General features: G+C 33.4%; 1 protein-coding gene across 1 annotated transcript in view; it reads right to left on the bottom strand.

The window, feature by feature from the left end:
• The window catches only part of LOC145683872 (dehydrogenase/reductase SDR family member 11-like), a 61584-nt gene that overhangs the window by 22812 nt on the left and 17148 nt on the right, over positions 1-21624 (bottom strand). The window contains exons 2-4 of the mRNA XM_081755496.1: positions 11842-12013; positions 9617-9746; positions 1783-1912 (exon numbers count right to left, since the gene is read on the bottom strand). Of these exons, the coding sequence (XP_081611622.1) occupies positions 1783-1912; positions 9617-9746; positions 11842-12013 (432 nt within the window). The remainder of the gene's footprint in view (positions 1-1782; positions 1913-9616; positions 9747-11841; positions 12014-21624) is intronic.

The raw sequence follows: 21624 nt of genomic DNA, 5'->3' as shown, positions 1-21624 counted from the left end.
AAACTCTCCACGAACGTGTCCAAAACCTGCGTTACTTCATTCCACGACGTGTAGAGACACGTGCGGACTTCACACCATATTGAATTCTCAAAATCATAGAGGATGTGTAGATGTATAATCCTAGTCTGTCGTCATCTAACTAGTCTGTGGTATAAATTTAATTTAAATCTCATGTATCCTATGTGTTGCAATTTACACAAACGGTAGTGTATAAGGAACAAAAAACAGCAGGCGACAATTGAAATAAGAGGAGAGAGGGGAGAAACAGAAATTGAAAAGATGATCAGGTAAATATGCTGATTGTTTCCAATTTTATTTAATATATACATTGGACAAGTAACAAAAGCAATCAAGAACACTCAGCCCAGGAATAAGTTTTCGTGGACAGAAAATACACACACTTTAGAAACGACATCGCGTCGTTGGAAGACAGTGAGAAAAATTAGAAGGAAGTCTAAATCGAATGCAACAAATTCAACATGAAGTTCAACAAGAGCAAAACAAAAGTTTTGAGTTGTGCAAGAAGAGAAGCAACAAAAAAATGCTATAAAGAAAGTAAAATTGTAAGCGATAGTAGGCGCAAACAAGATACAGTATGCAAAACAGCTCGGACGAGAAAGTTAATAAAAGGAACAGAAAACATTGACTTAATATTCAAGAAAAGGCTAGTGAAAGCACGTATGGAGTATGAAGTCGTATGGATGTTAGGTATGAACTCTAGAAGAAAAATGGAGAATGGAAACCTACAAAATGTGATCTATACAGAGTTGTTAAAAATTAGTTGGCAGGATAAAGTATCAAATGAAAAAATACTGGAAGTGGTACAAGAATTAATCCAGTATTATAATTAAACATTAAACTTTAAGTTATTCATTATTTTGGGCTATATCTCACTAACTACACTGTATACTGTCATCTTACAAGGGAAGTTCGGAAGAAAGCACCCGCCTGCTGAGAAACTAAGCATGCCATTTGGAAGACCGCTTCAAGTTGATTACAACAAGCTAATAAAATTCCTGTACGGTTGAGAACTTTTTGAGAGATTCAACGTTAAATGCACGATTTACACACGATTTGTCCAACCATTTCATGTGTTTGTATCCCGACCAATCAAAGCTTATGGCAGGAGATTTCTACAAAGTTTGATACTTCGTCATCCAGTTGTTATGACGTACCAACGAAACCATTAAATAAAGTTCGTGTCAATGCTAATGAATCAGTTCTGATCACCGCGATACATTGAATTGTTTCAGTTTGCGTTCCACAAGGCAGGTTACCGAACAAATTATATACCTTTTGAATCAGATGTTGACTTTGCTTTTCACTTTGGTTATGCGAACTGTTCGTTTGACGGATGGAATTGTACTTAACGCGTTGAAATGCGCATATACTCAATTTTTCATAGAAACTTCCAAGTTGAATCTATCCAACATAAATTTTATTAGGTTGTTGTAATCAGCATGAATTGGTCCTTCAAATGACATGCTTAGCTTTTCTGCAGGCGAGTCCTTTGTCCTGAACTTCCCTTGTTAGTAGTGCCAAAGTGAAACGATTTATGAGAATTTACTACAGTATAAGTTCGATCTTAACAGGCGAGGTAGTTATCGAAGAGTATCATTGTTTTAAGTTCACACTCATACACATTCAGCTATATAATTTTGTTCAGTTCAATGAATTTTATTGATTGGTATATGTCTCATCTTTAGACATATTTCTCGTTAAACGCTAATATAATTGTAGTTTACTGTATTTAAAATACTGATCTTCTTGATATTTTCTTACTGAGACTCTGATGTGACTTCCCATAGCTGCAAGTTCTTGGCGCAATCCTTCTGTCAAAGCTCTGAGAGCATGCTTTGTTCCTGTATAAAAATGGGAGACTGGATGCTGAAGAACATAATGCCCACAAATGCTGCAATTGGAACAAAACAAAATAATAATAATAAAAAAATTTCCAAAAAAAAAAAAAAAAAAAAATGTAATTCTCGTGTACTGTATGCAAACTATTATATACAAAGTACATTAACTTTATAACACACAACTACATATTAATCTATAAACTGTTCATTGAAATTGATAGAAAAAGCTCGAACTAATCGACTTTTAGCAAAATTTATACAGTTCGACAAATATTTTATATATTGGGTTTTAATTAACGAAGTTACACGAAACAAAACTTATCTAACTCTATATTGATTGTTTCTGAGTCATTCATTTGACACATGGACAGTTTTGAACGTTTAACGTTATGAATCATAGGGGTGATCCATGGACAGTTTGGAGGTTAGTCATTAGTAGCGAGTTTTCTTTGGAGGTAAGATAAAAGCTTTTTTCTCAAACATTATTTCAAGAAACAGTATAATATTCTATCTCTAGGATTTTCTTTTCGCATAAATACGCTGTCAATATTAGCGATTCGGTCAAATTTACTGTGGGAAATTAGTCTTTCTGCCAAATTTACTATGGGACAGTGGATGTTTCTCCAAAATTTAGTACGGGAAAAACTAGAGTTTATGTCAAATTTCCTATTTGAATTTAGCGTTTTTTTTTTTCAAATTTACTATGGGAAAGTAGAATTTCCGTCAAATTTAGTATGTGAATGTAGTGTTTCTTCCAAATTTACTATGAAAAAGTTGAGTTTATACTAAATTTGCTGTACTACTACTAGATTGAGTTGAGTACTACTAGAAAATTTGCTGTAGAAAGCAGTATTATATAGAACCTCTTATAAGATTTATTCTGGAAAAGGAAGGGAGAATGGGATATTAGCCAAGAATAAGTTGAGTTTATACTAAATTTGCTGTACTACTACTAGATTGAGTTGAGTACTACTAGAAAATTTGCTGTAGAAAGCAGTATTATATAGAACCTCTTATAAGATTTATTCTGGAAAAGGAAGGGAGAATGGGATATTAGCCAAGAATAAACATTCACCAGCAAAATACCACATCAGTGGCTAAATGAGCCTTAATCTGAAAACAATTGGTAATAGAGGTAAATTATTCCATAACTGGGAAGGCCTGTAAATAATGAACACTGAACATCAGTGAAAACTTCGAGTCTTACAATATGACTTAAAACAGTATGATATGCGGCAGTCGAACTGTGGTTTAAGGTTAACAGATGAATGCATGATAAGTTACTGCCAAATCCTTACTGAGAAGTCATTATTCAATGGGAATTTGCAGCATTGTGACAGAATTTGGTGTATCACTAAAAGCATACAGATGTAATATCAACTTTAAAATGTGTAACATAACATCGTAGATTATGTGATATAAATAATGGTCACAATTAATGGCAAAATACTATAGATATAAAAAATTGCAATTTTCATGATATTTTCAGGAAGAGTGCAATTTCACAATCTAGAAGGAATTTGTTGTCATTTTCTCTTCCACTGCTTTTTATCACCTTTGAAATGGCAGCATACTAAAGATTTGGCTCACTCTTGTCTGCCCAAGCGATTGAAGTGTCTGATAACTGCAGTCTATTGCCGTTGCAATGTGGCAAGTGGAGGGAGGATACTAGTGCGTCTTCAGTTCTTGGAATTTTGAATGATGAAGATAAATGAAGATAGTTACTTTAAAGAAGTAAACAGGAGTGGGCAGTTACTGGGAGTCGCAGACATGCGTAACACTTAGATTCTGTTTATGTACATTTAAGTGTTTCAAGATGCCGAAAGTAGGCTTTTGTTTAATCTATATATATACAAGGAGACGATGGAAAATTCTGTGATTGAGTTTGGATGTAGTATGTTTTCAACAAATTTGTTCTGCACTGTTTTGTGAATTATATGAAACTAGTTTTCTCTGAGAAGCGTTGTTATACATCACATAAACACTGAAAAACATAAATTTGCGAAGACACGCAAATCAGTTGGCGAAAAGGTTCAGTCTTCTTGGAACATTGACGAATCCCGCTTCGCCTATTAACAGTTTTGCGAATGATCTGTGTGAAGCTGAAATTAACGCAGACAACTCTTTTCTAGAAGTAAGAAAAGTTTTTCTTCAAAAACTTTCTAGAGAAATACACAGAACAAGAAATTAAAAATGAATCGTCTTTGAGAAAGACTTACGTTGATAGCACGTACAAAAAAAGTATTGGCGATATCCGTAAACGTGTTGGTGACAAAAATATATGAATTTCATATAGTGAAAAATGAGATTTTTTAGGCCGTTCCATTGCTAATGTTGTAATTGAAACTTTGTAAGGAAGAGAAGACACACAAAAGTATTTGATTGCATCACAAAGTCTGGAAAAAGTAAATAGTACGGCTATTCCACAGTTTTATTTATTTATTTATTTATTTATTTATTTATTTATTTATTTATTTATTTATTTTTTTACAAAATTGCTGATAATTCTGAGGCCAAAATACGTAAAACGCAAAAGGATTCTTCTTTTTGCACAGACTGAGCTGCATACATGAAAAGCACAGCGAAAGTCCTTAATGCTCTATTCCCGAGTATGGTGCATGTCGCCCGTCTAACACACGAACTATATAGGACTGCAGACGAAGTATATTCTCATTTTTCCGAAGTTGGTCTTCTCGTGTCAAATGTGAAAAAGTTTTTTTTTTTTTTTGAAACGTCTCTCGCAAAGGTCTCTTAAAAATTAGGCTCTGAAATTCCCTCCCACCACAGCGCGTCTTAACGCGATGGGGTACATGGATTATAGCTATTATGTATTATGCTAAGAACTTCGTTTCCTCAAAAGAACCATTTATTCTTTTGATGAGGATGATGCGTCTTTAATTAAGATTGCTCAGAGTATGCTTAAGAAGAATTCCTTGAAAAAAAAAGTAGTTTTCATTGCAACACATTTTACAAAGTTACCAGACGCTATTACTAAGTTTGAGAAAAGAAAGAACAGACATTATCTAGCTCTCTAAAAGTCTTGTTTGTGTACATAGTGACAAAGGTGCGCACATTGGGCGAAAATGTGATAGTGTTATAAGTGCTAATCCAGATTTGGCAAAATTGAAGAACATTGATAGTGTTATGGAAGGTGATGTTGTTCTAACTCTTGACAAAGATATGAATCCTCCCTAAATTACTTGTTTCCAGTATGCTCTAATGACATTTGTAGATGTGGGAAGATCATTTTCACATTTAAAACGAATTCTTTCTGACAGGAGATGAAGTATTTCATTTGAAAATCTTAAGAAGTTGTTTATAATTTCACAGAACAAAAATATGAAGTAATTTTCTTAAGTGTAGTGTGAAATTGCTAGGTAGTGTGAAATTGCTAGTGTAGTGTGAAACAACTTCATTTTAGTATTTTTTGTACTTTGAATGTTTTTAAACTACTAACAGAACACTATAACTAAGCTTTATAAAGAGAACAGATTTTATCTAGGTCTCAAGCAATATTGAATACTGCTGTCAATGGTGTAAGTGTTGTACCAGGTAAATGTGATAGTACTTGAGTTTATCAATTGTTTCAATGTTACTACAAAAGAATGGATCGTTAAATATAATCCTTTATGGGTTGCATAGTTTGCAAGTTCCCATAAATTTTAAATTGTAGGTACTAAATAGAAAATAAAACATTTTATTACTTAAAAAACATATTTTTATTTGATAATTAAACCAGTTACAGCTAGGCTATTAAAGAAAGTATTTTAATACATTTTTCTTTCAAAAGCACTTATTTGATGGTTTATTCGTTTAATTTAGAATTTTATCTGCCATTTTTGGATTTTTATTTCGCAATTTTGCCAGCTAATGTGGTCTTTTTTTGTTATTCATTTCGGGATCGAGTTATAAATAACGCAAATCATAAATGTGACGGTTTGATTAAACTTTTAACATAAATAGCAAATTGATAAAAATCAACTTAAAGTTCGTTGGTGTTTAGAATATCGTGTAATTTGTGTCAAAAAATATCCGTTTCTTCTAGGAATTGAATATAGGAACCTATATGACGGAATTTAATATACTATAATGATTCTTTTGCTAAATATTTTGTTTAATATCGTTGGATATCGGAAATATATTTGACAATGTTGAAGGAGACGTGGTATTTAAAGATTAAGACTCGCAATATCCTGATGCCTTACCCCTAGAAGAAATTAATTATACAGAGTATAAATATCCTACAAAGAAACTTTAACACAAACGACCATTTGTTCTTGATGGGATACCACTGTATGTACTTAAAAGATGTTCAGAACTACTTATGATACTTCTGTACTCAGATCAGACAGAAATCATGCCTAACATTATTAAATTAACACAGGTTTGTCCTATATTTAAATCTGGTGATACAAATAATATTTAGAATTACAGACCAATACCCTGCAAGAGTGTTTGAGCAAATTGTATATAATCGTATCTTCAATTGTGTTAAATGTTACGTAGATATAAGTCAGCATGGATATTTTCTGTGCATGTCTGCAATGCCTATTCTGCGTTAGATGCTTGTTTATGTGTTCACTCTATCTGTTTTGGTTTTTCTGAAGTTTTGATACTATCAACCACAAAAGTTTGTTACCTAAGCTAGGTAATTTTGGATTTTGTGTCCAATTCTTTGAGTTTATTGATTCATACTTAAGAAACCGGAAACAGTAACATATAAGTTGTTTAAATCTAATTTGGGTGTATTATTGTTCATATTATATGATAACGACTTGCGTTCAAAATTAAAATATGCTAAAGTACGTTGACGACATAAAAGTATATAATGATATTCGGAAAAAGATCAATTGCAGAAAGATATCAATGCACTGTTTGTGTGGAATTCAAAAATTGCTCTAATCTATATTATAAAATTGAAAGTGACTATGTTTGTGACTCTTAATCTCTTGAACCACCCGACCGATTTCAATCAAATTTTCAACGAAGATGCAGTTCTGCTCTGGGAGTGTTTTAAGCTATTTATTTTGACGGTAGAAGTTAGGGGTGGAGGAGGACGGAGACACAGAAAAAATAAATAAAACTTAATAACTCTTGAACCACCAGACCGATCTTGATCAAATTTTTAATGTGGTTGAGGTTCAAGACTGGCATGATTTTTATCATTTCACTTTGATGGAACAACGTAGGGGAGGAGGAGGAGGGGGAGATATACAAAAATCAATGAATATAAAAATAAAAGTGACTATGTTCGTGAATTAATTACTTTTGAACCACCCGATTGATCTAAATCAAAGTTTCAACATATATGAAATTCAAAACTGGAAAGTTTTTTTATAATTTCATTTTGACAGTAGATCTTAGGGGTTGGGAAGGGGAGGAGGGAAATATATGAACATGAATAAAACTTAATAACTCTTGAACCACCAGACCGATATCGATCAAACTTTCAATATAGATAAGGATCGGACCTGGAATATTTCCTTCACTTCACTTTTACAGTCTAGGGGGAGGGGAGGGGGAGATATATATGTTAAAAAAGTAAAAATAAAAGTGACTGTCTTTGTGACTTCATCACGCTTAAACCACCCGACCGATCTTAAAAAAAATTCAACATAGATGAGGTTCAGACATGAGGTGGTTTTTATCATATTACTTTAACAGTAGATCTTAGGGGAGGGGGAAGGAAGAGGCAAAATCTATAAAAATAAATAAAACTTAATAACTCTTGAACCACCAGACCGATATCGATCAAACTTTCAACATAGATAAGATTTGGGCCTGGAATGTTTTCTTCATTTCACTTTTACAGTGCAACGAAGGGGAGGGGAGGGGAGATATATGTATAAAAGAAGTAAAAATAAAAGTGACTGTTTTTGTGACTTCATCACGCTTAAACCACCCGACCGATCTTTAAAAAAATCAACATAGATGAAATTCTGACCTAAGGTGGTTTTTATCATATCACTTTAACGGTAGAACTTAGGGGAGGGGAAGTGGAGAGGAGAAATCTATAAAAATAAAAATAAAAAAAACTTAATAACTCTTGAACCAGCCAACCGATCTTGATCAAACTTTCAACATAGATAAGGTTCGGGCCTAGGATGTTTTCGTTATTTCACTTTTACGGCGCAGCATACGGAAGGGGAAGAGGGAGATATATATGTAAAAAGAATAAAAATAAAAGTGACTGTCTTTTGACTTCATCACACTTTAACCACAGGATCGATCTTAATAAAATATTCAATATGGATGAAGTTCGGACCTGGGATGGTTTTTATCATATTACTTTGATGGTAGAACTTATGGGAGGGGAAGGGGACGGGAAAGATATATAAAAATAAATAAAACTTAATAACTCTTGAACCACCCAACCGATCTCTTTCAAATTTTCAACATAGATGACGTTCAGGCTTGGGATAATTTCTATGATTTAACTTTGACGGCGCAACGTAGGAGAGGAGGAGGGGTAGGAGAAGATATATATGTAAAAAAAATAATAAAAATGAAAGTGACTGTCTATGTGACTTTACTCTTCAACCACCTGACCAATCTCGATCAAATTTTCAACATGGATGAGGTTTGGGCCTGGGATGGTATTCATCTATTCACTTTAACGATAGAACTTAGGGGAGGAGGTAGGTGGGGGAGATGTATAAAAATAAATAAAATTTAATAGCTCTTGAACGACCGGACTGATCTCCATCAAATTTTCAACCTAGATGAAGTTCGAAAATGAGATGATTTTTGTCATTTCACTTTGACGATGTAACTTAAAGGAGGGGAAAGACATTTACAAATGATCGAAAATGACCGATATTAGTGTCGAATCTATAGTTTATGAGGTCGCTAAGATAAACAGTGACAGTTCTGATGCCACTTAAATCCAAATTAAGCCCCGCAAAAATTGTGGGACGGCAGTGTCGAGTTTATACTTTTCGGGGTCGCTGAGATGAACTAGTTTACTTCCGATGCCGTTACCCGCAACATGGGAAGAAGAGGGGATATATAAAAGTAATCGAAAATGACCAATATCAAAGAGCGCTTTAGTAATAGTAAAAAGTGATTGATTAAAGAAACATATTACTGTTTTTCTCTTAATTTAACCCAGCGAAGCGGGTAATTAATACTAGTGTAATATAAAGAAGTGTTGTTATATAGTTTAAACTAAAAGTAAAATAAATTTTTCTCCAACATAGTTTAAATTTTGTTAGTAATAAAAAATAAAAAATTAAATTTTGTTAGTAATAAACTTCTGTGATGGTGTAACAGTCACAATAAGAAAAGAATATGACAAAATAAAATGGTCTAAAAGAGAACGAAAAAAAAGATAAAATCATTTTATTTTTTTCATGAACACTAGAAAACGAACATCATACGAAAATTTACAGTATTTTCATAGTCACGTACATACCCCTTGCTGAAATATCAGAAGTAAATCCGGGGCCATTCTAGCTATACCAGGAGATCTGAGAACTCCAGTTCAAGGTAAAACATGAACTTGGCTGCCTCTTCCAATATTAAAATGAATAATAATATATTGTAGTGTGAAAAGGATTCAAAATTAAATTACATTAATATGTTAAGATAGACAACATGAAGTTAAATTTTGGTCTACTTATGTCATCTAAATACATATATATATAAAAAAAACTTACTTAAAATTAAGCAACAAAGAGTCTCGACTTTAAGGTTGATGGTTCTCAGATTTGTAAACACGATATATATGATTTTGAATAGTATTGTGTGTTGCTTACCTACTGATATTAATAATATGTCCATCGTCCACGTTTTTCTCCTTCATAGATTTAATGGCTTCTCTAGAAAATATGCTGGGAGCCAAAATATTTACGTTTAACAAATTCCTCCAGCGTTCTGTGTTTCCATCTAAAAAAGGAAAGGAAGATTTTCAGTTCGTCAAAAAATATTTAAAGTTCTCTTCTTTCGTAAAGAAGTAAGTCTCATAAGGTTGCCAGGAGACGAGACATCACCTTCGGGACGAGACACGAGACGAGACGAGACGTCTCGTGAAATGTCTCGTCTCGCGTTTCGAAAATGCTGTTTAATTTGTTTAAAAATGTGTTAACTCGGAATAAATTATTTGCCTTCTAAATGTATACCAGCGTTTATTTTCTCAAATGAGGACTATCCTACAAAGAACAGGGAATATCTAAAGTTATTTTTAAAATGATTCCTAGAAACAGCTTTAATTTCCATTTTTCAATCGATTCAAGTTTAATTGCTCCAGATTCAAGTTTAATTGCTGTGATAATGCTTCAGATTCAAGTACAATGCTAAAGCATTCAAGATCAGTGTTTCAGAAGATTTCATTCTGGGGCCTGGTGGGGATATATATGTATAAAAACCCTGTCCGTGTTATAGAAATACAAGTTATCTTAAAGGCAGTTTTGTCAATAACCAATCATTTTTTCATGGTCTTTCTCGTTCCGAACAAAGACAAAAACATTCCAGCCTTTTTCGGTACTGAGATTTGAAAGGATGCTGGTTTGAAAATAAAATTTAGTTTTTTTTATTGTTTTATTATGTTATTCGGACCTAAGCCATTTTTGAAATCGGAATGTCACATAGGCCTCATTTGTTGAAGTGGCGTGAGAGGTTCGGAAAAAAGGACTTCAAAATAAGTGGGGAAGGCTTGACTTTCAACTGTACCGATTCAGTATTGATAAATATTCCTGGCGTAGTAATTTGTTACTGGCTTAGTCGGAACTAAGCAGTCGTTGTTGGAAGATTGTAGGTGTGTTGTGTGTTGTGCTCTGTTAACCAAACCAAACTTGGTTAAAAGTTATAATTTAAACATAACAGCTCTTTTTTGTGAGCCTCAGCCGCTCTAGTGTTGCCACCAAACGATACATTTTTCGTGTCTGGTTTCGCCTCGTCTCGTAAACGAGACGTGACACGAGACGAACAATCTTTTCGAGACGAGACTCAAGACGAGATATGCTTTGCACGAGACGAGACGAGACAATCTGAAGTCTGGTCTCGTCTTGTTGCAACACTAGTCTCTCATAGTTTAAATCCTATACAGTCTCATCACAATGACTGCGTTTCACTAGGCATTTGATCGACTTTTGATGTTAGTAGCATAATTAATCTCTTTTACTACGGCCTTATTAATTCCTACGATTATTAAGATATGGACAACTCAGTCTTCATAATGTCATAGAAAACTGATAGAGTTATTAACATATGTTCTGCGTTGGAACATGTGACTATTTGAGTCACTATCTGTGTCACTATTTAATCTCTGGCAAGAAAGGCAAAATTTAATCATATTTACTTATTCCTGAAGACATCATTTTTACAAGCTTCAAATTTCAAATAAATATCGGAAATTCTATTTTATACATAATATCATACTGAAAGAATAATATTGTGGTAACTCCAAAACAATTGAATTTTGAGACTTTGCGAAAAGCATATCCATTCAATGGCGAAGCATGATGTAAAAAACTGGGTACAGAGACAGACAGATATTTCATAGACACACATAGATATTTCATAGACACACACACATACATATATTTCATAGACACACATAGATATTGTATTTGTAAGGTATTTGTTTTTTACTTCTATTTTTAGTTCTGATATTTCGTACTGTATAAAGAATGCTGATATACACTAATCACTATTCCAAGTAAGATGATCTCTGATAGTTCATAAATATAGCATTAATGTTTGAATTTTCAATATTCTTTGCAATATATGTTTACTCTGTTCCTTTAAGTATAAAATTTTATAATTAGTGAAATTTGATGTATAGTATTTTTTTTTCGAAGTATAGATTTCTGAATGGTACCACATTTGCTAGAAATGGGGGCATTACTTCCTCATACCCTCTTTAGGGATAGTCATTTCTAAATACCTTAGAAATGAGCTGTAAAGTAAGAAAAAAAGATATAAGTAAAATGACTGAATGTAGACTATATTACTTTCTATGTGATTGATTTCTTGTACATACCTACGAGTGAATCCTTTACATCAGTAACTCCTGCATTGTTGATGCAAATATCAACTCCTCCTAACTTCTCCTTCACCCTTTGGAAGACAGAAAGTATATCTTCTTCCTTCGATACGTCACATTTCAATGGGAATAATTCACCTGGTTGACCTTTCAGCTCATCTGCAAGAGCCTATAATAATAATAATAATAATAATAATAATAATAATAATAATAATAATAATAATAATAATAATAATAATAATAATTTTAGACTTTCAACTCATGTGAATTCAATACTTGAAGTAGTATATCTATATTGCTAAAACCTTAAAAATAGGTTTGCAATCTACCTTAAACGTGACCGGTTTTGTGACGTAAAAGGCAGTTAGAAACTTCTGGAGGCATGTCGAACGGAGACCTCTTGTCTGGGTCGCGAACCCCAAACAATTCTCATACGTGAAAACTACTGAATGGCCTCAACATCCACCCAGTTCCTCCAAGAAGTAATTTAAACTAATGCAAGTCTTGGGGGCGTAGATAGCGTAGCTCAGAATTAGAAACATGGGAGTAGAATTTCAAAGATAAAATTCGACAACACAGAAATAATTTAGAACAAGAATTTAATGAACTGATCTTGAATGACTGAAAAACTACAGAGCATGATGTGGACTGGTATGACTTAAAGACTAGAGAAGACAATGCATAATCACTTACTTTTGATAACGATGACGAGCAGAACCTCTGATGGACAGAATGACGGAGTGACAGAAACTAATTATGAATGATTTGACTCGCAGAGTTTCGACGTCAAAATAGAACTTCTCCTACCCGGAAGAGAATCCGGTAGTATTTATATGATTTTTCCGTCATGTCAACATTCTTGCACATTCTTTCTGAGTCTTCCTAGTTCTAGAAGTCATAGCCGGTCATTTGCATTGTAGAAGTCAAGGCACTCTAAATTTTCCATTGGATTATGAATCCTAAAGAATATTCAAACTGCCTCCACTTCATACATTGCCTGTTTTATACAAATTTTAAAATCCAATTAAATATTATGTTTCTTTACATTGTGGTACACAATATTCCCTGTGCTTCAATTAAATATTTTGTTTCTTTGGTGGTTGAAACAAAAGCTTGGAGAAAAAATAATAAAAAGTTAAACCAAAACCAAAAATTACATAAAATGATGATAGTAATAATAATCAATTCTTCTTAAAATATTGACCCATAAATTATGAAACACCCTATATGTTATATAAAGTATCCTATACGTAATACATGATGTATAAAATGAACATCAAAATGAATAAAAGAAAAATAATGCTTGATTGAAATTTAAAAAAAAAATGTTCTGAAATATTGTCCACATTGGATTATCCTGTATATATAAAAAGAATATTTTATTGTAATGGTGAATAAGTCTCTGCAATATTGTTAGTTAAAGTCTGTTAAAAGCAGACACATAACAGTTCAGGAACGTAGAATAAGCAAAGATGGTATGAAGTCATGTTAGATAACAGATTATTTTTCTGTCGACTTATCACTTTATGTCTGTGGGAACAAACAACCATTCTCTGTTGTTGGCTCAGAGACCAAGTTCTCAAGAATGTTCACAGCGCGTTGCCAACTGTATTTAAATTCACCAAGTTTTAATCACTCAAAGTATGTGGATATACACAACTTACGAAGTATATAATCACTGGAATAAGCGCTTGCACACAACACTAAAATATATTGTTTAGGAACATACACTCACTCACTTATTTCATCACTAAGTATGTATAAATAATACGAAAAAAATAAATTGAATCACTTCACTCAGTAACTCTAGGATATTTAGAGTTAGCAACACTCTTGAATATTCACAGTTGATAGCGGAAATGCAGCGTAGTAGTATTCAATGACAGCGGAAGCAGGGGGGGGGAACTGGAGATGCGTAGAATGACACTGATTAGTAGAATCCCCTCGTAAGATGCTACAGAGCTGGTGCTGAATGCATCTTGTCTTTATTTGTCTGTGTGTGAAGTCAGTTAATAGTACAAAGTTTGTTAAAATAATAGTTTCTGTTTTCGGTGTTTCTTATTTTATTGTGTTCTTGGTGCTTCCTACACAATATAGTGATAGGTCCTTTGTGTTTTTTTAAAGTTCTAGTGGATTGTGAACAAAAGTGAAAAAAATCGTGAATTCAATTACAGTTCAGAGGTGTTGTGCATCAAAGTGAAACCACTGTTTCCCTTTTCTTTTTCCATCCTCACTTCTTTTCATAGCTAGTCCTGCTATAATTATCTTGTAGAAATCATCCTCTAATCAATCAGTCATGTTGCTTTTAGTTGTTATAAAAACAAATTCGTGACCTGCATTGCCTAGGAAGGATATATAGGGTAAAGGAATGCTCTGTTTTAGATAATAGTCATTTGCATCTCGCAAATGGCTAAACGAGTTTTATTCAAAGAAATTGAAGTAAAGTTATTACTGGATAGAGGAATATTAGAAACATAATTACTAGGAATAGAAATATTGACATCGTCATATAAATGTAATGAATTTGACGTAGATGCGATTACAAATTGATTGTCACGTGACTCGAATGACAGATTAGAAACATAATGAGGTACGTGAGGGCCAGTGGGTTGCGGTGTTGCCAAGTTTAGCATACAACATTTCGAGAAGGTGCAATCATATTTGAACAACAGTCTTATAAATAATATAACTGCAATAATTATACAAACTAGTGTCGTGGCTTCGATGATAAAAATAATTTGTCCATCCATTCTCTGTAAAAGAAAGAGAGTGAAGGGACTACTAAATATTTTAGCCATAACGAAATAAAATAACATAATATCTACAACAACTACAAGCAATAATAAAACTTATTTCCTATTTCTCAACTACTTTCTTTTGTGTTCTCTTCGTCTGTCTGAACCTTAGAGATCAACTATAAGTTCTATAATCATCATGAACAAAAGGTACGTTATTCAATCTTAACCTAGCTCAGGATAGTGTAAATCCTGAACAGTCTCAAGCCTGTAAAATAGGGAGAGAGGTTGAATCTCGTGCCTCAATACACTAGTCTTACTATTAATATCGTATATCCTTAATAAAATATTCCAATAAAATCTAAATGTTCCCTGCGCTTTAATACGCAGACCAAAAATAACATACTCTTAACATGATTGCATGAAAATAAGACTAACAAATTTAGCATGACGTCTCACACCTTGGTAGCCTTAGATCATGAATTGAGTTAATTCAAATAAAAATTAATTACATATATGAATTATTATCATAGTCATTCTATCTTAAATTATTTAGAGAAAACTAAAAAAATTCTCAAAATCAATATTGAACTTTGGAATGAGGTGGGGAAGTGTACTTGTGGTTCATGCAAGGTACAGTGCCCACATCCTATGAACTATCTCTATTAACTTACAATACTAACTTATTTCTACTAATATTTGGAAGTATTTAAGTAAAAAGAAAACTAATATTTTGTTTCTCTTTTCTTTTTTTAAATATATTTTCCAGGTATGTATGCTGTTACTGATATACATAATAAACTTAAATACATAAATATATTGATAAGGGTAAAATAAATACACATAGTTCGGTAAGTAGTTCAATGATTACTACCTTCAAGATTGTTTGCATGTGAGTTAGCGTAATTTTTCTCTAGTTTTCTCAATTTAAAAAATAAATACAACAATAGAGCAAGAAACAAAACTAACATAATCGGGATTACAATTGAAAAAATGCTATGCAAGTTGTCAAAATGTAGCATATGCAAACTATTTTCATTGAGTTTGAGTGATTCTAATTCAGCACTGATTTGATCTAAAGATTTAATTGCATACGTTACATTTAAATGTGGGGCTGAGATATTTATTGTCAAAACAACATTCGTGTTGACCACATTAATAGTTTGCCTTGAGGGTAATACAGTGTGTTTTATAAAGATGTTTTCAAAGTTTTCATACAAAATGAATTGTGTTTTGTTGTTACCATAGACTAATGGTTCAGTATGAAGAACATTATGAGATGTTCTTTTTGTAATGTGTCCTGGTATTAGAGAATTAACTAATAATCCTGCAGGAGTATAAATATGACTATACACAAGCTTATGTGGAATAGTTTGAACTTCGCAATTAGTAAATGATTTATTGAAAACCATGTTCGTTAAACATTTCGATGGAGAAGTGACTCGTAAACAAGACGTCTCGCATAAGAATAAAAATGAATGCCATTTACATAACAACTTATTGATTTCCATGAATTTGTTGTCGCTTTCATATACCTGTTCTGGAATATTATATTTCACAAGCTTATCAGAATGTAACATTCCTAAATTGGAAACTTGAAACAATTTTGAAATTTTGTTTGGTGTTACTACTGGTGTTTTCAAAACTAAATCAACATTCAGTGTTTCAAAATTGAAGTTAACCAAAAATACAGATGAAATTGAATAAAATAAACCTATATCATGGACATACAAAGTATCTTTTAAAATTGCATGGTTTTTAACTAAACTTAAAACTTGCTTGGAATTTAATATTTCGTGAGTCACTCTATTTTGAAGAATATCAGATATCATTTTCATAATCCTTTGCTGTGATTGATAGTACGTAAACATTGCAAGCAAATAGTTTTCTATGCTAACTACTTTACAAAATCCTTCTTCTATCTGTGATTTCATTTTCAGCATAGTGTGTTTGACTGTTAAGGCTACATTCTGTACAATTTTAACTTCATGACCATACAAGAATCAGAGTCATGGAAATCCAATTCATCTGAAATGAATAAAAATTTCCACTAAGCGGCTTGTTGAAAATGAAATCTCAGATTTAAAATTTATTTATAGGATGTTCTCTAATCTAATGTTTACTTTACAGGATCATTTTTTTCTCTAATGTTGATTCGTTTCTCTAAGTGTGTAAGAAAAATCCATAATTCCTAATCTAACCCAAACGGATAGAATAGAAAACGACACAATTGAAGATTATTAAATTACGTTTTGATATTGAAATTTAGAAAATGTTAACATATTTCTATGTTAACTTCCGTCGATTGTCTGGACTTGGTTGAGGTTCAGCGTCCAGAATTCGCTGAAGCATATCAAAACGCAAAATAATAAGATAGTCCACCACCAGTTAATGCCTATACTAAATAATGTTGTATTTCATAAACTCTTTTTTTTTTACACTAACGTTCCCATTTGGCAATTGGAATCTTCGTAAAATGGACGTAGTCTTCTAATATCAAATGAATCCTCGACTTCTTCATTTTTCGAATTTCGATAGCGAATTCGATACGAATTTTCATTCAATTTTTCAACAATTGTCCCTTGCGTCCTAAATTTGTTTCCAAAGCAAGCCGGAACTCCTTTCTGCGGGTTAACATCTTGGATTAGGACTTTCTGTCCTAAATGAAATTTTTGATCGGAGTACTTTCTCTGAAAGTATTGTTTCAGCGACTCAAATCTCTTAGAAAGATGTTTCGCTGCAATCTCCCTCGCATCCTGTACATTCTTAATTCGGACTTCGTTCTCCAGGAACTTGCATGGAAGATCTAACTTCGCATCCAACATCGTTCTCGCTTCAAATCCGAAAAGAAGATAAAAAGGCGAAAAACGGGTACCTTCATGTTTGTGGGTATTAATACAAAATGTTATATTTGCCAAAGCCGTGTCCCAGTCATTTGATTTCTTGTTTACAAAATGCCGAAGGCATGTTTGTATTTTGTCGTTAAATTTCTCAGCTAATCCAATGGTATAGCTACTAGCTGTATTCGCAAACTTCAACTTGATGTTGAATCGTTCTGCCATTTCTTCCATGATCTTCGATTTGTGGGATGTCAATCTATCTAAGTAAATCAAATTAGGAATACCAAACTTAAGAATTATTTCCTCATAAATGGCATTAGTTATCGTTTCTGCCGAAATGTCAGGAAGACTTTTAGTCACCAAATATCTTGTACAAGCATCCACCATTGTTAAAATGTATTTATGTCTGTGTGTAGCCGATAAGGGAAAAGGCCCGCACTCGTCAATCACTATTGTACTCATAGCAGAGTATGCTGGATAGGTTTGTGGATGTAGAGGTGTTCGACCAGATCTTCGTTTGTTCACCTGACAAGATATACACTGCTGACAACGTTTCTGTATGTACTGCTTTAAGGCTAGCATGTAAACTTTCTTAACTGCGGCTGAATACGTTTTTGAAAAACTTAGATGTCCCCCTCCTAAATTAGAAGAATGGACACAATCAAAAACATAGTCTCTTAAAGAAGAAGGAATAGATAATAAATAATTAATTCCTCCAGGATGTTTTTGTTTACGAAAAAGACGTCCGTCCTTGATCTCAAAGTAGTACGATTGTCTTTCCGTCTTCGCGTCCTTCGGTTCTTCTCCTTCCAAAACTCGGATGATTGGACCGCACAAAGAGTCCTCCCTCTGAAGTTTGCCGACATCAACGTCCTCCTTGAATGAAATGAATGTATTCAGGTCTTCAACATCAAAGTCCTCTTTTGTTGGTTGATTATTTGTTTCCCTGGAAAGTACATCTGCCACATTGTCTGAAGACTTAACATGAATAGGAATATACTGATATTCTGCTAGCTGTAGTTGCCATCTCGCTAGCTTCGATGGTAAATTAGGAGTATTTTTCAAGTAGGTAATTGACCTATTGTCACAAAGCAACTTGAACTCTCGACCAATTAAGAATACTCTAAGCGCTTTGAATGCACTTAGCACTGCGAGTAACTCTAAAGAATAAATGTCCAGATTCTTCTCACTGTCTCGCAAATTCCTGCTGTAGTAGGCTATTGGATACCACTTCTTATCTTCATCGCATTGCATCAAAATTCCACTCACAGATTTTCGGGAAGCATCTGTGTACAAAGCTAGAGGTTTCTTCGCATCGTACGGCTTCAATATGGGTGTCTTCATCAATTCCGATTTTAATCTATCAAAACTTCTCTGGTGTTCGTCTGTCCAATGAAATTTCACATTTTTTCTCGTCAGTTTTTGAAGAGGGACCACTATTTCGGCATAATCCTTGACGAATTTCCTAACATAATTCGTAAGTCCCAAAAATGATTTTAATTTTTTAGTTGATGTAGGTGTCTGAAATGTTTTGATTGAATTAATGATCTTGTCCGAAATTTTGTAACCAAACCTGGATAATTCATGTCCTAACGCTATTACTTTATCGTGGATAAACTTACATTTCTCAACAGAAAGCTTCAGACCTACATTACGTAATCTTTGAAACACTTTTTCTAAAATCTCAATCATCTGCTCCTGAGAATTCGTTGAAATCAGGACGTCATCCATATAACACATCACATGTTCAGGATAAACGTTCGCTAAACACATGGACATAATTCTACTAAATATTGCTGGAGAATTTAAGAAACCTTGGGGAATCGAACGATAACGAAATGAACCGATTTGAGGCAAATTAAAAGCTGTATAAGGTCTAGATTGTTCTGCCAAAGGAACACAATGAAATGCATTCTTGATATCTAACGAACAATAGTACAGTCTTCCTCCTATAGTAGATAAAATGTCATGTATTGGTGGCAAAGAGACGGATTGTAACACTGCGTGAGAGTTAAGGAGACGCGAGTCCAAACATAGACGTAAATCTCCATTTTTCTTCTTTACAAACAGCACGGGCGAGTTATATGGGCTTTCACTATATTCAATAACTTTTTGGTCTAAAAGAAGATTGATTTGTTCTCTAATTTGTGGTCTAAGAGCCGCAGGAATGGGATACTGTCTTCTATAGAAAGGAACCTGTGTTTTTAACTCTATTACATGCTCATAATTCTTAATTCTTCCTATAGAATCCTCTGACCAAGCAAACACGTCGGCATACCTATAGCATAAATCAATCAATTGTTCTCTAATCTCAGGTTTAACCTCTGTACCAACATCTAGTTTTGTACTATCAAACAATTTCTGATCTTTCAACAACTGCTCTGAATCTACATTCTCTGACTGTACATTGAAACATTGAAAATCACTTAGATATGCTAGATCTTCGGCACACCCTAAAATCTCATTTTTCGCTAACGAAATTGAAGACACAAAAGGATTAATAACTTGTACAAAGTGTTGTTTGGGAGATAAAACTGTCCTAGGAATCAAAATTCCTGTCTTGTCTTGTAATGATTTGTTTGGTTCAAGTAACCATTCTTTTCCTGTCTTTGAATTCGCTAATTTTACTTCAACAAATTGTTTCGTTCGAGGCGGAATAGTAACATCATTAACCAAAACAAACGCAGGGTTCATACTATTACAAACTAAATTATTAGCCTGTGGTGATAATTCCTTTGAAATATCCCTGTTATCACTTATAGCAAACCTAGGAGGTTTTCCAAATCTACGTAGCAACAAAACATTTCTATTCAAGTCTATTTGTGCTCTCTGGGATACTAAAAAGTCATTCCCTAATAACATGTCTTGGGAAAAAGTTTTTAACACGCGAAAAGCATGATGAAATGTTCTCCCATTAATCTTAAAACGAACAATTGCTATTTTATTTATCAAAAGAGAATTTTGAGTAATTCCTTTTATGCGTGTATCAATATTCAAAATTTTAGCCTTTGGTGAAACTAAATTTTCTCTAATTATTGATATTTGTGAAGCCGAATCTAACACAGCATGAGCATTCTTATCTTCTATCAGTATTGGCATTAAAATCATATTGTTTTGAGTGATAATGGAGGATTTTTACAACGTGACCCTTGTTCCCGAATACTGCGTTATCTGTAAATGTACCTCCCACATTTACAGACATTACGCGTTTAAAGACTGCTTCCGCAATAAACATGTATCCTCTGTGTGAAAACCATGACCACAAACAGAACAAATGGGATGTGTTTGTGCCTGAGTCGGATAATGTTGATAATTACTACCATACATAGGTGTTTGAAACTGGTAATTATGAAAATTACCTCTAGGATAAAATTGATTTCTCGACTGGCCTCTAAAATTTCTATAGTTACCACGGAATCGACCTCTAAAATTTCCTCTTTGACTAGAGTTATGATTCTGATTTCCTCTATTTTGTCTGAAAAAGTTATTCCCTTTTCCTTGAAAATTCTGTTTTTATTACCATTGTTTTTATTACTACTATTACTGTTATTCTGATCAGACTGTTGCTGACTAATCTGTAAAGTTAATTTCTCTAACTTTTTCTCTAACGACTGCAATTGATCGGAGCTAACTGGACTTTGTGCCTGATTACTTGATTGACTCTGCACTTTCGGTTCACTAGTCTCCTGCTTAACTAACTTTTTCTTTTTCTTCCTCTTTTCCTGATTGTTCAGCGCTTTCACCTCTACTTCACTATCTGACTCGACCTCGGAAGAATCTGCTGTTAATGAAGTTTTCAACTTTGGAAGTACGGACTTCCAAGATTGTTTCGTAACGGATGTATTACGTTCGCGTTTTTCCCTTCTCTGTACACGAGCTTTATTTTTCTCAAGCTTAACTAAAACAAATAACATTTCTTCTACAGTTGTAAATTCATATACTCCAATGCGCTCTAAATAATAAGGTTGTAATGCAGAGGCTATAAGAGCAATCACCCTTTCCTCTGACAACTTGTCATCAAATCTCTGAATCAGTAAAAGCATGTCATACACAAAGTTCGTAACTGGTTCATCAGGTTTTTGTATTCTTTCTCGCAATTGATCTTCTATGTCTAAACCTAGTGTAGATCTACCAAATTCCTTAAAAATAAGCGTCTTTAAATTGTCATAAGATTGTGGCTCTTCACTTTGTCTCTGTAAAAATAC

The sequence above is a fragment of the Thermobia domestica genome, chromosome 4 (genome assembly GCF_964235325.1).
Source record: "Thermobia domestica chromosome 4, izTheDome1.hap1.1, whole genome shotgun sequence".
Taxonomy (NCBI): domain Eukaryota; kingdom Metazoa; phylum Arthropoda; class Insecta; order Zygentoma; family Lepismatidae; genus Thermobia; species Thermobia domestica.
Note: the sequence above shows the minus strand (reverse complement) of the source record. Positions and strands in the feature narration are given on the sequence as shown.